This window comes from Archocentrus centrarchus, chromosome 8 (assembly GCF_007364275.1).
Source record: "Archocentrus centrarchus isolate MPI-CPG fArcCen1 chromosome 8, fArcCen1, whole genome shotgun sequence".
In the NCBI taxonomy this organism is placed as follows: domain Eukaryota; kingdom Metazoa; phylum Chordata; class Actinopteri; order Cichliformes; family Cichlidae; genus Archocentrus; species Archocentrus centrarchus.
Genome location: NC_044353.1, coordinates 9,441,144 through 9,456,013, shown reverse-complemented (window position 1 = coordinate 9,456,013; position 14,870 = coordinate 9,441,144). Strand labels below are relative to the sequence as shown.

Genomic DNA, 14,870 nt, shown 5'->3' with positions numbered 1-14,870 from the left:
CAACTGGTGCCCCACTTTGTTGTGTGAGCCGCAGCAGTCTCGCAGAGAGAGCGGGTCCGCTTGCTGTCGCATACGGCTCGGCCCGGGGACGTCGGTGCTTCGCTGGGCCCTCGCCGTGCTCATCATGGAGTTTTTAATGGGGAATCCGTTCAGCACGCCCGTGGGACAGCGGATCGGTGAGTCTGTGCATTGCATAGAAAGAAAAACCTCCAGTCAGGCTCAGGCGCCTTTGCAAAGGCGTTACATCTCCAACAGTCGCATCCCGGCTGAGCTGCTCTGTGCTCTCTTAGTGTCAAGGATTTTATTGGGATAATGCGTTCATGATGCGATTATGTTAGGAAAATAGAAAGCAAGTTAAATTCATTAAGGCTGACAGAAGAACGACGGCTTACGGTTTGATTGACGCCCCTATGAGACAATGACTTGGCAGAGGCGGGAGGAAGACGCTGGGGTGCTTCCATTGATTGGCTGTCGCCGGCTCTGTTTTAACGTGCAAATATAGCTGGGCGGGCCGCAAAGTGACCGACATCCTCCTGACCCAAATCTGCCGCACATTTGGCTGTAGCCAGTGATAATGATGCGCTTTCACTGTTTGATGGAAATTCAGAGATGTTCACTAATATATGTAGCAGATGTAACTAGAAGCTGCATTATGACTCTTTACACAAACTGTAATCTTTTGCATAAATATAGCCTAGTATACAGTGTATTTAATATTTCCATCTGTTGTATAGAAACTTCAGTAGATTAAGTTTATTAAATCATTTGATGAGCCCGTCCAAATTTTAGCTTTCACACCCTTAAATGATTAAAATCCCCAAAAAAAGACTGTTTGTAAGTACTGACTATAAGTATTACACCTCCATCCATCCATCCATTCGCTTCCGCACATCCTGTTAAGGGTCGCGGGGGGGCTGGAGCCTATCCCAGCTGTCATAGGGCGAGAGGCAGGGTACACCCTGAACAGGTCGCCAGCCTGTTGCAGGGCCAACACGGAGTGACAGACAACCTTTCACACACTCATTCACACCTATGGGCAATTTAGATTAGCCAATTAACCTAACCCCAGTAAGTGCATGTCTTTGGAATGTGGGAGGAAACCGGAGTACCCGGAGGAAACCCACGCAAGCACGGGGAGAACATGCAAACTCCACACAGAGAGAGGGAGAGGCCTGGGCCAAGGTGGAATCGAACCCAGGCCTTCCAGATGGTATTCTAACCGTGAGGCAGCAGTGCTAACCACTGCACCACCGTGCTGCCCAAGTATTACACCTGTAGCTCATAAATAAGTTATATGTCCATTAAGACCAGCGGTGGTTCTAGAGTCTGCTGGGGTCCTGGGCAAAAATTCACAAGGGGCCCCTCTGACCAGCTGTCATCACCATTATGTTATAAATAATCTGACGCCAATAACAGTCATATAAAATGGAGGTGAAACATTAATCTAGAAATGGCAGCAGCCATGTTTATTTTAGTAACAATGCCCCAGACTAAGCTGACTGGTTATTAAGTGTTAATACTGTAATTACTATCTGCTATGTCCCAACTCTGACTGCCGGCTGCAAACTGTTGACTCGGTCACATCACAGCCAGACACACACAGAGCCGGACACACTAGCCTGCTATCATGTTAAATGACAAAGTAAACAAAAGAAATAATGTGATGATAAAGGAAGCTGCAATATTAAAATGTCTCTCCCCCACAGTTAAGGCCAGAGTAGCAGCATTTAGTTATTTAGCATAATATTTAATCGTTATTATCTGCTCCTCTCCCCGCTGTCTTACTTCTTCTCCTCTTCCTCTTTTTTCTTTCATTTCTTCACTCCCAAAAAGATAATTCCTCTTCATTTTCTTTAAGTTGCCTTTTTTTTTTTTTGCATTTTTGGCCACAGCAGCTTTTATCGGCAGTGGAGGGAGACAGGAAATGGGGGAAAGATACAGGGGAAGACAAGCAGGCAAATTGGGGACAGGCCAGGACTCGAGCCTGTCGCCAATTTGCGACTCGACAGGACAAGCAAGAGTAGCCCACAGACTGGTTGTACCATGTATTTTGTAAACTGCCTTCAACAACAACGATCACTCTCTGCATGTAGACAGCCAGGTTGGGACTGCCCTCAGACAGCCTTCATGCTACCCCTGCTCAAGCATAAAAAAAGTTTTAGAGAGGTCAGGTCTCACCTATTGTGTATTCCCTGATTGGTTGTGAGTGGTTGGAGGCTGAGAAATTGGTGCTGAACCAAAAGCCTCCTTGTGATTGCTTTGGCCTCTAGTAGTTTGCATGGAAGATGCTGACAGTGTCTGCAGACACTTACAGACTACTCGCTAAACATCTACAGATTTGTTGTAGATTCAGATTTTTGCAGATTTGTGAACCTCTGCCCATCCTTACTTCCGAGAAACTCTGCCTCTCTAAGATGCTCTTTTTATACCCAGTGTTACTGACCTGTTGTCAGTTAAGCTGTTCAGTTGCAAAATGTTCCTCCAGCTTTTTAGTACCACTTACCTTTCCAGCCTTTTGTTTCCTCCTTTTGCCCCCTGTTGGGACAAGGGCAACAAAACTGAATGATTTATTTTTTTTTTGCTGCCCTCAAATTCAAAATGAGCTACTTATATTTGACACAGCGTATCAGCATTTTCAGACTTGGGTTTGTAAAAGACACATTATTACACATACAATATTGCAATTACTACAACTTAAAAGACCAAACCAACAAACAACAAAAAAAAAAAACAACTGAATGGTTTCAGAGACAGCAAGCCACCCACATTGTATACTGGGGAGAAAGACTCCAAGGCTGTAGGTTTTACAATTTCAGTATAAAGCTTGGAAGTTACAGTTTGACTATGGCTCTATATTGTCTGCTTCCTGTGTACTAAAAGCCATATTCTCTAATTAAATATATTAAAAAAATCAGCAGTCCTAAGATTGATCCCTGTGGAACACCACCTGATCACAAACTTGACAAAGGAACTGATAGAAAGAAAATACTGTGTAGTAAAGTGTTATGTTTGAGGTGAATTTCTCTATGTGTTGTTAGTGATATGTACAACATGTACTATGCACAATTGCATTTCTAATAATCACAGTGTAACAATGTGACATGTTTCTTTCATATTAACCAGCTCCATGTGCTCACCTACATTTCACAGAGCGCGCAACCGGCTCCAGCCTGCCATCTGAAGACTGGGAACTCAACATGGAAATCTGTGACATGATCAACAGCTCAGAGGAAGGGTGTGTGTGTGCATTTGTTATCTGTTAGCATCAGGAACCAGCTAGTCCTCTTGAGGTTACATGCCACTGACCATTTAAAATGTAATTACAGACCCAAAGACGCAGTCAGAGCCATAAAGAAAAGGGTTGTGGGGAATAAGAACTTCAAGGAGGTTATGCTGGCACTCACTGTGAGTGTTGACTCTTTTCATGTTCTCATCAGGTGTGCATAGTTTATAATCAGTAAGGTGTTTCTCTGATCCTCCATGATTTCAGGTCCTGGAGACCTGTGTGAAGAACTGCGGCTACAGGTTTCACATTCTGGTCACAACACGTGATTTCATAGAAGGAGTTCTGGTGCGGTCGATCATCCCGAGGAACAACCCTCCACAAATCCTACATGACAGAGTGCTCGGCATCATACAGGTGAGGCGTGAGGTGTGGCTGAAAGGAATAAAAGAATCAAGTTGTTGGCAGTCTTTAGTGTCGTCACATTGATTGACTGGTAGTAATTTGTGGTTTTCTCTTGTGAAGGCGTGGGCTGATGCATTCCGCAGCTCACCCGACCTGACGGGCGTGGTGTCAGTGTATGAAGACCTGCGACGGAAAGGACTTGAGTTCCCCATGACTCAACTGGAAGGTTACACAACAGCCCAAGCCCCCAAAAAGGTGGAGACAGGGCTGGGGGAACTTTGTTTTAGTCCTAACAGTTGGGTGTTGCCTTTCATCATCTTTGGTCTCTTTTCTGTCTGGTCATTCCTCTGCCTTTGCTTATCAGGCTTTGCCTGGCAATGGGCCTGCTGTTACTACTCTGCCTGCTGTACGCCTTTCTTCCAAACTGCTCATCCCACCTCAGACCTCTGATCTAAAACTGGCCCTTGAGGGAAACAATGCCTTGACTCCTAGCCAGGTGATGGGACTAAAAAGAGACTTACTCATATTAAAATTTCACTGTACTCCTGTTAATCACTGGCTTTTTCTATGTTGGTTACAGTGCAGTTGCAAAACTCCTCTTTGTACCTGTGCTTCTTAATTCAGTTTTTTTGCTTCCAACCCTTATAAAATCAATATTTGCCTTCATCCCCTGAGTTACTATAGCTGTGTTTATTCAGTAAGTGCTGTTGATATTCCAGGTGAAGAAGCTAAAGGCAGAGCTAGGAGTGGTTCGCAGCAACTTGACTATGATGTCAGATTTGATGAGTCAGCTGGATCCAGTTACGGTAAAACAAGCAGATATGGAGCTGTTGGAGGTAAAAACAAAAAAATGTCACTTTTTAAAAACAAGCTTGTGTTTTTATTACATGAACGTGAAGCATTCTCTGTGATTTCCATCGCAAGAAAACCATTTCCTTCCATTCATGTTGAGTAACGCTGCCTTACCCTTAACTGATCTCCTACTTTATACGTTTTGTGTTGCATCTGGCCCTTCAACCCCCCCCACCCCACCCACACATTCTTTGTCTGATTGTGTCATTAGCAGTTATACACAGTATGTAAGGAAATGCAAGACAGGATAGTGAAGATAGTCCCGAGGCTCAGTGAGGAGAAGCTGATCGAAGAGTTACTGGCAACTAACGATGAAATGAACTCTGCCTTCAGTCGCTACCACAGGTACCTGCATCATCCTTACCGTCATAGCATCTCATTTATTGACAAAATAAGAGGACGGTAATAGTTCAACATCAGATGTCTCTGCACGTGCTGATTTTGTTCCGTTGTTGGCAGGTTTGAACGACGGATAACAGATGGTCAAAACACAGCACAGAAGGTGAAGAGCATGACGGTCATCTTTGAACTGACTGTTATTCTTTCCTCGCAGCTCAAAAGTCCTGACCGTGTGAACTGGTTAAATTGTGTTCTTTTGATCCGTGTCTTTCAGGGCCACACCTACGTCAACCTAACAGACCTTGATTTGAAAACTGACAGCCAATCAGAGGTTGCTTCAGTTACCAATGACAGCTCATTGAGCTTTCCAAAATCGGACAGTTTGTCCAGTCAGATGGCAAAACTTAGTAAGTATTGTGCTTTGATAGATTTTTACATTATATATTTTATCATGGGAAGCATAGGTAAAAAAAATGAACTATGCAATGAGCCCTAATTTCATGCGCAGTGTGGTTACTTCTTATTTGGCTCTTTATTTGTAACTTTTTGCTGTTCTGCTCGCAGGTACAAGTGAATCAGATGACACATTATCACAGAAAATAAATGTGTTGAGTCAACAAAGACCAAGGTACAGAAAGATTTGTCACCTCGAAGAGGCAAGCAGATGTTTGTACAGCAGGAGGATGGTTTTCAGTTTGTGGAGTAGCTCAGTTCTTGTGAAAAAATTCAAATGAACGTTTCTTTTTAAGACAAAATCAGAATAATGCACACAGCAGGATGGTATAGAAAAACGCTTAGCAAATGAACAGAGACGAAACAGCACTGGCATTTATATAACTCTGTGTAAGTCTCAGTTAGCAGCCTACATGGCAGCTAACCAGAGTTCAATTCTTGTGTTTCAGAGATGGGAGTGAAGGTGTAGTGGACGGTCTTGCTCAAGCTCAGGACGGCAGACTACAAAACACTGAACCTGTAAGCAAAGATGTGTGTTTAAAAGGTTTCGATTTATCAGCTACTATAAGTGACCCCACCCCCACCCCCCCACCCCCAAGTGTAACATGACCACCAGAAAACTCAGCGATGATATTGCTAAATCTATTTTAAACCGCATACACAAGTGAAATCCTGAGATTTTGTGTATTACACAGTAACAAGTGTCGTACATAATATCTGAGCTACAGGCCTGAGTCGTACTTTGGTGAACGTGTGCGTGTCCCTTTGTTTGAGTAACTTTTCCTCCTGAATGAACTCTGTCTGTGCGTGAAGGACGGCAGTCCAGCTTCCACCCGCAGCTCCTCACCAAAGTTAGATTGGATGATTAAAAGGGGAATGGTGGGTGTGAATTTTTAAAAAGTGTCCTGGCTTTACATTGATTTCACCTTTTCATACCGTCTGTCTTTTGGTTCTTTTCACATAGTTTTGATTTACTTTACTGTGGTCTGGATTGAGTCACTTTTTTTGGGTTTGGTGGTTCAGTTATTGAAATAAAGCGCAAAGGTTTGCATGACCAGTTGTGGAGTCTTAAGAGCATGACAGTGTTTGGTTTGCGCACTGTTGATGTACTGCATTGTTGTCATGCCTGAAGTTCCCTTCACTGAATGCTGTGTTTAGCGACGTGGTTGTTTTTCAGTGTTGTTATTGCTGTTGTATGTTTTTTGTGTGGCTTGGTAGCGTTGCTATATCTTCATGAAGCTTTATCAGTGGTTCCCTGCCCAATCTGTTGCTCTTCTCTCTTTCTCAGATTCCCATCACCCAGTCCAGTGTAATGGATGATATTGAGAAATGGCTTGAATTGGATGATGAGGTCTGTGTGAAATGTGAAAGGATATCTATTCATTCATTCATTGAAACTGTATTTAAAAGTGAAATGATTAGATGTATCCGCATGAGGCTGATTGAGTGAATTTGAAATTTTGAACATAATTATTCTAAAATCTAATCAAACATATTTTTGTGTTTATGACACAGTACGATGACTTTGAGGACTCGGACGGCGTGACCAGTGAAGGTGAGGATCTTTGCCCTTACATCCTGTTTCAAATGAGTAGCTTTTATAATCCAGTTCAGTAATGGTGCGCATTCTCTTTGTTTGGTTATATTAAACTGGAATATTTGTAGTGAAATGTGCGGCCTTATGTAGAGCTGATAGACTGTATATAAAACAATGAACCAGGTCTGAAAAGTGAAGCTGACATGGAAGTGCTGCATTCTTCCGAATGCCCAGCAGGGGGTAGTGTTTGGTTTCAGAATGAAGTCTGAACATTTAGAAATCTATGGGAATTCAACTCCAATACAGCTCGATCGTCCCATTTAGAGTCAAAAAGGATCATAAACAAGGGTATGCTTTAGGTCATGGATTTAGATCTTTGACTGACAGCTTGCTAAAGTATCAGCATGCAATATCCATGTTTTTTTTCACTCAGATCCAACCCAGACTTGTGGTGACAGCTAAAATCTTCAGATTCAGGCTTTACTATGGGATTGCTAACCAATGGGCGTTGTCATTGATGGCTTTATCCATCTTTTATATACAGTCTGTGCTGAAACTGCAAACACAACTTGAGGTTGTGATTATTGTCCAACCAGATTGCTGCTAAATATCTGACCTACTGGTGAAATGCAGACTAGAGGCTTTAATACTGGGTAAATAGCACCCCCATGGTACCTCTTCCAAAAAGGTTATGAGGATTTTTCCTCAAGCATTCCAAACTCTTGCCCTGGTAATTAATCACTTCTGAGACATTTTTACCCAGAAGTTTTCACTACTTCAAGGACTGATAACTAGACATAAACAAGTCACACATGTCTTATCACAGTTCACTTTGTTCACTCAGCGCAGTAACTTTCCTTGAGATGTCTGATAAAGTGAATCCTGCTTGCCTCTGCAGAGTTTGACAGGTTTTTGGCAGAAAGAGCGAAAGCAGCCGAGCGCCTGCCGTCACTGAGAGCTTCCTCGCAGGACCACTCCGAGTCTTAAGTCTCCAATAAACCTGCCAAGACTAACATTACTCATGAAGCTCCTGCACCACCTGCTGGAAAATAGAGATTTTTTTTTAATGAATGGTTGAATGGCACAAATCGACGTGGGAAATGACATTGTACATGTGTGCTCTGCTCTTTTGCTGGGGAGCAGGTTTGTTTTTAACTTAAAACTAATGTTTGATGGAGGACAGAAGTTTTTACTTGATGTTGTTTCGAGGGTTTATCCATGAGCAAACATTTGCACATTTTTTTATGGTTACATTCCTGCTGTTAAAGGACAATATTGTTACAAAATTTGCAACATAGGTGATGTATTATATTGCTGTTAAATATATATATATATATATATATATATATATATATATATATATATATATATATATATATATATATATATATATATATATATATATATATATATATATATATATATATATATATATATATATATATATATATATATATATATATATATATAGTTAAAGATGATGATGAGGTACAGAAATGCCCCTGTCAATGTAGCAAACATTTGTAAGAGAAGCTCAGCCATAACTTGCAGTAATAGTTTGAGGCTTCATGTCGTTATTGACGGAGGATGATGATGAAGAGTGATGAGTTTTTCACATCCACCTTGACCCTATGAAGATGTTTTACTTGAAATTTAACAAGAAGTGATGACGCACTGCTGTCATATTAAACTAAAAGTATTAACTAGAGATTGGTGGATTCTTTTTTTTTGTTTTCAAATATGTTTATTGACTTTTCATTACTAAGAAACTGGAACCATGAGAACAATACACAAATCTGCAAACACACACACACACATACATTAAACTTGGATACATCTGAGTTAAAACAATACACTCATGATAAAGCAACAATAAACCTTTTTTTTCTATATTCCTGGTTTCCAAGGCTGAGCAAAGTCGTATTGTGTCAAAGAAGAAGCTGACAGTGCAGTGGCTCTCCTGACTTGAAGAATCCCAAAATCCAGTATTTTAGTTTGCTTCTGGGTTTGTGTGAAGTTCTTCAGATACAGCCTGAACACAAAGAGTTTAACATTTAATGAGATGCTCATGATGAATTCATCTGACTTAATGCTTTATAACATTTCTACAGGCAGTGAAAGACATTTACCGCATCTGGGATATTAACAGACATATGGTGAAGACTGACAGGGGTTATATACGTCATCATCAGTCATTTATACTGAAGTGAATTTTAGTCTATTTATTACCAGCTTTTGCACACTTTCCAATCAACTTCTTCTGATGTGATATCTTTCCAGGCATTCAGTTTATCCTGTGCTGCGTTTCATCAATAATAATTTGTATACTATAATATGTAGAAAGTTGGCCCTTCCTCTCTAAATTGTCAGGAATTGGCTCTTCTAATTTTGATAGATTTGGAATACAAATGATTGTTGATAATAATGGAACTTTTCAACTGTAAATATTTAATGGCTTTTTTTTTTTTTTTTTTTGGAAGTTTGATATTTCTCATGTAACTGATCAAAAGTCATCAGCACTGCATCTACATAGAAGTCCCTCACTTTCTGAATTCCTTCTATACTCCATGACTTGAATCCCCCATCCTTTTAACAAGGTGTAAACTGAGATAATGCTGGCATATCGCTTATATGTTTATGTGTAGCATGCCAAACTGTAATTAATCAAAAAGGGGAGGGTTGTATTTTTTCAGTATTTTCTGATCCTAAGAGAAAGATTTGGCAAGTTTGTCATGGGCACAACCCACATACTCAGTTCTGCTGCTGGGCCCACAAATGCATTTTCTATACAAATGTGGCTCCATTAAAGGGGAAATAAACAGGCTTTCCAACAGTATAAGATTTATTGCCATGAAGCATTGTTAGAGCAAAGAAATAATCAACAAATTTCCTGGCTTTTTGTGCTAAGTTTACACGTTTACAGGTAAATCTGGACTTTTGTTCAATTTCTAACCCGGCTGGATGTGAGGCTGAGTAAAATAATATGAGGCTGATGACAGCTGCGCACCCATTTAGTGCCATCTAAGATTAGGAAGTTAGTCTACCTCCACCCAGCAGAGTCTAGCTCGCTTATTATTCCAGATGAATTGACTGATTAAGTTGTTAAGTTTGTCATAAAAAGAATTTGGTAGTGGCAAAGGAACTGTTGGGAAATAATACAAATAACACAAAAATATTGATAGAAATTTTGTTTTGTTTTCTTTATAACATAGGCATAGATGGAACAAGGTAGCTGAAGCTGCCTTCCATGCCATTGAGTTGCAGCCTGCTGGAATTATTGTAAATATAGGAAATCTGACTAAAATGTGACTAAAATGAGTCAAATGCTGTTGCAGTTTGTATCAGCCTGTCCACTACCGAAGCGGAGATGAGCCAGTAAAAACTGTCTGTAATATGATTGGACAAAACAAGCCACCAGCCAGCGGCCCTGCGCTCTGATTGGCTTCCCATGCATACGCCTACCCTTGTTATGTGACGCAACCCCGCCTGCTCTTTACGTTCAGCCTTTCCATGCCACACTTGATATATTTAACTGCACACAACTTCACCGTTATGTCTCTCGGAAAAGCTGCCCGGAGTTTGGTGACCCCGGTCCGGGGGGTCTTGCGGTGCTCGGCTTCGGCCCTGAGCCGCAGCTACGCCGCTGTCGCTGAAGCCCGGGCGGTGATAGAACACGAGCTCGAAACGATCCGAGCCGCGGGGACGTGGAAAGCGGAGAGGATCATCACCTCCAAGCAGGGTCCTCAAATCAGCGTGGACGGCAGTCGTGGCAGTGAGTATGAGTAGTTTACAATTACAGCGTTTTTTATAAGTGAGCGGTAACACCCTCCTTGGTGACGGTCCTTAAACGCACCATCCTAGGTAAGCAGAGACGTGTTGTTGCTGCTTTTCACTTCTGCCACGCTCTTATCTCACTGTTGAACTTGAAGTCGTGTAAGCATTGCTGCTGCTCTGCTTTTGCACTTCTGAGGCGATTCTCAGGACAGCTGTTGGAAAAGCATTAACCATAAACTCAGCGCACAACAGCAAAAGTATGAGATGCAAGTTTAAAGAGCGCAAATGAATTCGTACATGTGTCATCAACAGAAAGCTGTTTGTGCTTTTAAAATGAAAAGTTCGTGGTTTGCCTCGTGAAGGGTCTAGCATTTAACCGCACTGCAGCAGTTAATCTCTGCCTCATTTGCTATTGTTCCAGCAAAGCAGCCGATCAGTGTTTACATTTCAGCATGAAAGCTTGCCAGAGATTCACTCTGCTTATTTATGAATGGGCACAGATTTGAGGTCATGACCCCTCGTGTGCTAAAACGACCGACATTGTTTTCTCTGTCACTCTTTGTTTCTATTGTCTTGCCTGTAGCCTAAAAATACAAGCAGAACTTCCACTCCAGGCTTTGACTTGCTCTAAGCGGTTATAATGGAGCAGTGATTCTTTATTTTTAAAAATTAATTGTCTGTTTCTCCATCTGAAAACTCTCTCTCTTAGATATTTTGAACTTCTGCGCCAACAACTACCTCGGGCTGTCCAGTCATCCAGAGGTGGTCCAGGCAGGAATCGAAGCTCTGAAGACGCACGGTGCTGGATTGAGCTCTGTCAGATTCATCTGTGGGACGCAGGTCTGGTGCTTAATGACTACGTATATCACCCTAAAGCTGATAAATTCCATGAGGTCAATTTTGTGTATTGCATGCTTTATAGGATCTGCATAAAAAGCTAGAGCAAACAGTTGCCGAGTTTCACCAGAGAGAGGACTGCATCCTCTATGCCAGCTGTTTTGATGCCAATGCTGGACTTTTTGAGGTAGGTCTGCATTTACTCAACACAAAGGATTTCCCCATCATGATCAGTATAATAAATTATCCTCACAACAGGTACTGTTGGGCCCAGATGATGCAGTGCTCTCCGACGAGCTAAACCATGCCTCCATCATCGATGGCATTCGCCTGTGTCGAGCAAAGAGGCTGCGCTACAAACACATGGACCTCAGTGACCTGGAAACCAAGCTCAAAGAGGCTCAGGTGTGTGTCCTTGTTTTTGCTGCAGGAGAGCAAGAAGAGTGGCAATGCAGATGTTCCATCACTCCTTGTAATGTGTTAGGAAATGGTGAAACTGTCTCCAGGTGTGTTTTATAGACACAACATTAACTCACAGCTTACTCAGAGGCGTTCACGTAGGTCATTACAGGTTTATGATGCATTCATGGCATTGATTAGCCTGTGAAATGAGCTCTGCACTCCACTGATCGTCCGCACTCTCTTTTGTCCTCCTCAGTCATCTCGTATGCGCCTGGTGGTGACAGATGGGGTCTTCTCTATGGATGGGGATGTGGCTCCCTTGAGAGGGATTTGTGACCTGGCTGAACAGTACGGAGCCATGGTGTTTATAGACGAATGTCACGCCACCGGTTTTCTAGGGCCTCGGGGCAGGTGGGTAAGAAAATAGAAAGAAAATTTGCAAATTAAAAAAAGATGAATGGTCACTTTCCATTTTTAAATTGTGTTCAGACAAGTCAACTAAGAAGCCCTTTAAAAAGCTGAAAGTGTCTTTTTCAACGCTACCACTAGGTGTCGCCAAAGTCGGCTTAATTGAAATCTTCCAGTAACCACATTGGCGTTTAGCTCTCGCTATTATATAGAGGTGATAAACTAATGCTATTGCTGCCCTCTAATTTGCAGAGGAACAGATGAACTCCTAGGAGTGATGGACAGAGTTCATATTATTAACTCCACTCTGGGAAAAGCGCTGGGAGGAGCAGCAGGTATGATCCCATTTGAACATAAAGACTCTCACAAGATCGTTTTACAGGGAACAAGTTAGTAAAAAGTTGTACATCACACACGTAGAATGGAACCATTTGTTTGGTGCGGTGCATCCATCCACCTGAACAGTTAATTATTGATATTTACTCTGATTTCTACTGTGATAAATGTGACTGTAACAAACTTGCACAGGGTGTGATGTAGTTGTTTTGTTTTCTCTCAGGTGGCTACACAGTTGGCCCAAAGCCTCTCATTGACCTGCTCAGGCAGCGCTCGCGGCCTTACCTGTTTTCCAACGCCCTCCCCCCTCCAGTGGTGGCCTGTGCCACACGGGCTGTGGAGCTCCTGCTTGCCTCCAATGAGATTGCACAAAGCATGACAGCCAAAACCATGAGGTACGTGTTGTTCTAAGGAAGGGTGGGGCTTTTAGGAGTCTTCTACATCATGAACCTCAATGAGTTTATTTGTAGGAATATTAATATCACATATAGAGCTTCCTGCACTCAATGATAAGGTTTATACTCCTTAGAGGTGGTTTTAGCCACCCCATAAATAGAGAAAGTGTTCTTAGTTTGGTTACAGTTTTTGCTACTGTGAGTATAATACTTTTCTCTTTGCTGTCGAATCAGATTCAGGAACAAGATGACACAAGCTGGCTTCACCATTGCTGGCTCAGCTCACCCCATCTGTCCTGTGATGCTCGGCGATGCACGGCTGGCCACTTTAATGGCTGATGATATGCTGAAACTCGGTGAGACCACAGACTGTATATTTTAGATGGATTTAGCCACCACGATGTCACCCGTTTTCAAAGCCATAATGTTAGGATTGTGGCCTCTGCTGTGTTGTTTTTTTTGGAATCAGAAGTGATTGTGTTTTAATAAACGAGTGGAGTGCTAAGTTATCATGCCAGTAAGCCCTGGTAGCAAGCTCCCACCTGAATGGATGTGCTCCATGGACACCTGCTAATTAGTGCTAATAAGATTAAAATACTGCAGTGTCACTCATCAAAGCTGAACACAGAGACTTCTTGGACAAGCTGGAAGTTCAATTAACTGTACAGCCATTTTAATTAAAGTTTTTGGCACTTCCACATTGGAGACATGAAACTGACTCACTTAGCAGAGAGCATCTGAACCTGTTTCCTTCTCCAGGAAAAACAATGTCACTATCTCCACAAGGTCCTGGTGTGTCACAGAATGTTTGAAACTAGCGAGTGTCTTCTGTCCACAGGAGTCTACGTGATTGGATTCTCCTACCCAGTCGTACCAAAGGGAAAAGCAAGAATCCGTGTCCAGATTTCCGCAGCGCACACGGACGAAGACATCGACCGCTGCGTTGACGCTTTCATCCAGACTGGCAGGAAGCATGGTGTCATCTCCTGAATCAAACAAATAAGCTGGAATCAGAATTATTCAGGAAACCGCGCGCCATCGCAGGTCACCCGGCCTGTTACTCAAGATCCATGAATTATGCTGATGGGAATTTTAGTTACATTTGCAGGTCACTGGAGGTGAATATTATTTTAGTGCTTGCTTAACTGAATAAAGCACATTTGCTAAAGTGTTGGTGTTTATATCGGAGCAAATAAGGGCTGTTAATTCCACACTTTTCACGGGCAAGAAAATGTTTCTATTGAATCTGAACAGGCATTTATCCATCCCACAGATGATTCAGGTGATTGTGATAATAACAGTGATCCGTTTAGTGATGCTACTGTGCACAGATTATTAGCATGTGTGATGGTAAACATTAAACTCACCCTTCAAATGAAAGGAAAAAAAAACTGGCTTTGAGTTTTATTTAATAGAGAAGTTCATAATTCTCCTCAACAGCTGCGATGCTGAATGCAAGCTTGGGAAAAATCATACTCATATATATATATATATATATATATATATACACACGTGCTTTTCTCAGCATCACTTTGCTTGGATTCAAAGCAGTGCTATGCAGAGTGATGCATAGCACTGCCCCCCCCATCAAAACACCAAATGATTAAATCTGTTTCAGAATAATGGGTTTCATCCCTGCATCAGACTTCAACAACCCTTGAATCTAAGTCTATTTATGGTGCTCTGGGAGGAATGTGGTGGCTCCACCCCTTGAGAGACTTTGTGTTCGGTTTTCCTTTAATTTGTTATCTGCATATTTAAGCTTCACCTGCATAGCTTTTTGATATCACAATCGAGCCAGTCAGTAATCATTCTGTCAATAAAGCAAGAGACAGAGCGTGGCACATTTGAAACTGGACTGTGCAAAGAATGACATGCAGCAAACGGAGACTGCACTCAGTTCTTTCAG

The 14,870-nt window shown here is 42.0% G+C and overlaps 2 protein-coding genes across 5 annotated transcripts; both read left to right on the top strand.

The window, feature by feature from the left end:
* On the top strand, positions 1 to 8,121 carry tom1 (target of myb1 membrane trafficking protein). 4 transcript variants are annotated; one of them, XM_030735556.1, is made up of 16 exons: positions 1 to 176; positions 3,151 to 3,235; positions 3,327 to 3,405; positions 3,491 to 3,640; positions 3,749 to 3,883; positions 3,993 to 4,124; positions 4,348 to 4,464; positions 4,695 to 4,825; positions 4,940 to 4,982; positions 5,094 to 5,226; positions 5,384 to 5,447; positions 5,722 to 5,791; positions 6,086 to 6,151; positions 6,561 to 6,623; positions 6,788 to 6,827; positions 7,708 to 8,121. In XM_030735556.1, the coding sequence occupies exons 1-16, from the start codon at positions 125 to 127 to the stop codon at positions 7,794 to 7,796; spliced, it is 1,449 nt and encodes a 482-aa protein (XP_030591416.1). In that variant the 5' UTR covers positions 1 to 124; the 3' UTR covers positions 7,797 to 8,121. The 4 variants fall into 4 exon arrangements, with proteins under 4 accessions (XP_030591416.1, XP_030591415.1, XP_030591418.1 ...); XM_030735555.1 differs by having other exon boundaries at positions 4,692 to 4,825; XM_030735558.1 differs by lacking the exon at positions 3,993 to 4,124 and having other exon boundaries at positions 4,692 to 4,825.
* Positions 8,122 to 10,294: 2,173 nt separating this feature from the next.
* On the top strand, positions 10,295 to 14,325 carry gcat (glycine C-acetyltransferase). Its single transcript, XM_030735561.1, has 9 exons — positions 10,295 to 10,581; positions 11,293 to 11,423; positions 11,506 to 11,607; positions 11,679 to 11,825; positions 12,079 to 12,233; positions 12,483 to 12,565; positions 12,790 to 12,961; positions 13,196 to 13,317; positions 13,800 to 14,325. The coding sequence occupies exons 1-9, from the start codon at positions 10,320 to 10,322 to the stop codon at positions 13,949 to 13,951; spliced, it is 1,326 nt and encodes a 441-aa protein (XP_030591421.1). The 5' UTR covers positions 10,295 to 10,319; the 3' UTR covers positions 13,952 to 14,325.
* The last annotated feature ends 545 nt before the right edge of the window (positions 14,326 to 14,870 follow it).

Bases quoted from the DNA above. Each gene is read 5' to 3' on its own strand.
- tom1 (XM_030735555.1), top strand. From the start codon at position 125: ATGGAGTTTTTAATGGGGAATCCGTTCAGCACGCCCGTGGGACAGCGG. The intron at 4,125-4,347 runs GTGATGGGACTA...TTGATATTCCAG, and splicing joins ATGCCTTGACTCCTAGCCAG to GTGAAGAAGCTAAAGGCAGA. The intron at 6,828-7,707 runs GTGAGGATCTTT...TTGCCTCTGCAG, and splicing joins GGACGGCGTGACCAGTGAAG to AGTTTGACAGGTTTTTGGCA.
- gcat (XM_030735561.1), top strand. From the start codon at position 10,320: ATGCCACACTTGATATATTTAACTGCACACAACTTCACCGTTATGTCT. The intron at 11,424-11,505 runs GTCTGGTGCTTA...CATGCTTTATAG, and splicing joins GATTCATCTGTGGGACGCAG to GATCTGCATAAAAAGCTAGA. The intron at 11,826-12,078 runs GTGTGTGTCCTT...TGTCCTCCTCAG, and splicing joins CCAAGCTCAAAGAGGCTCAG to TCATCTCGTATGCGCCTGGT.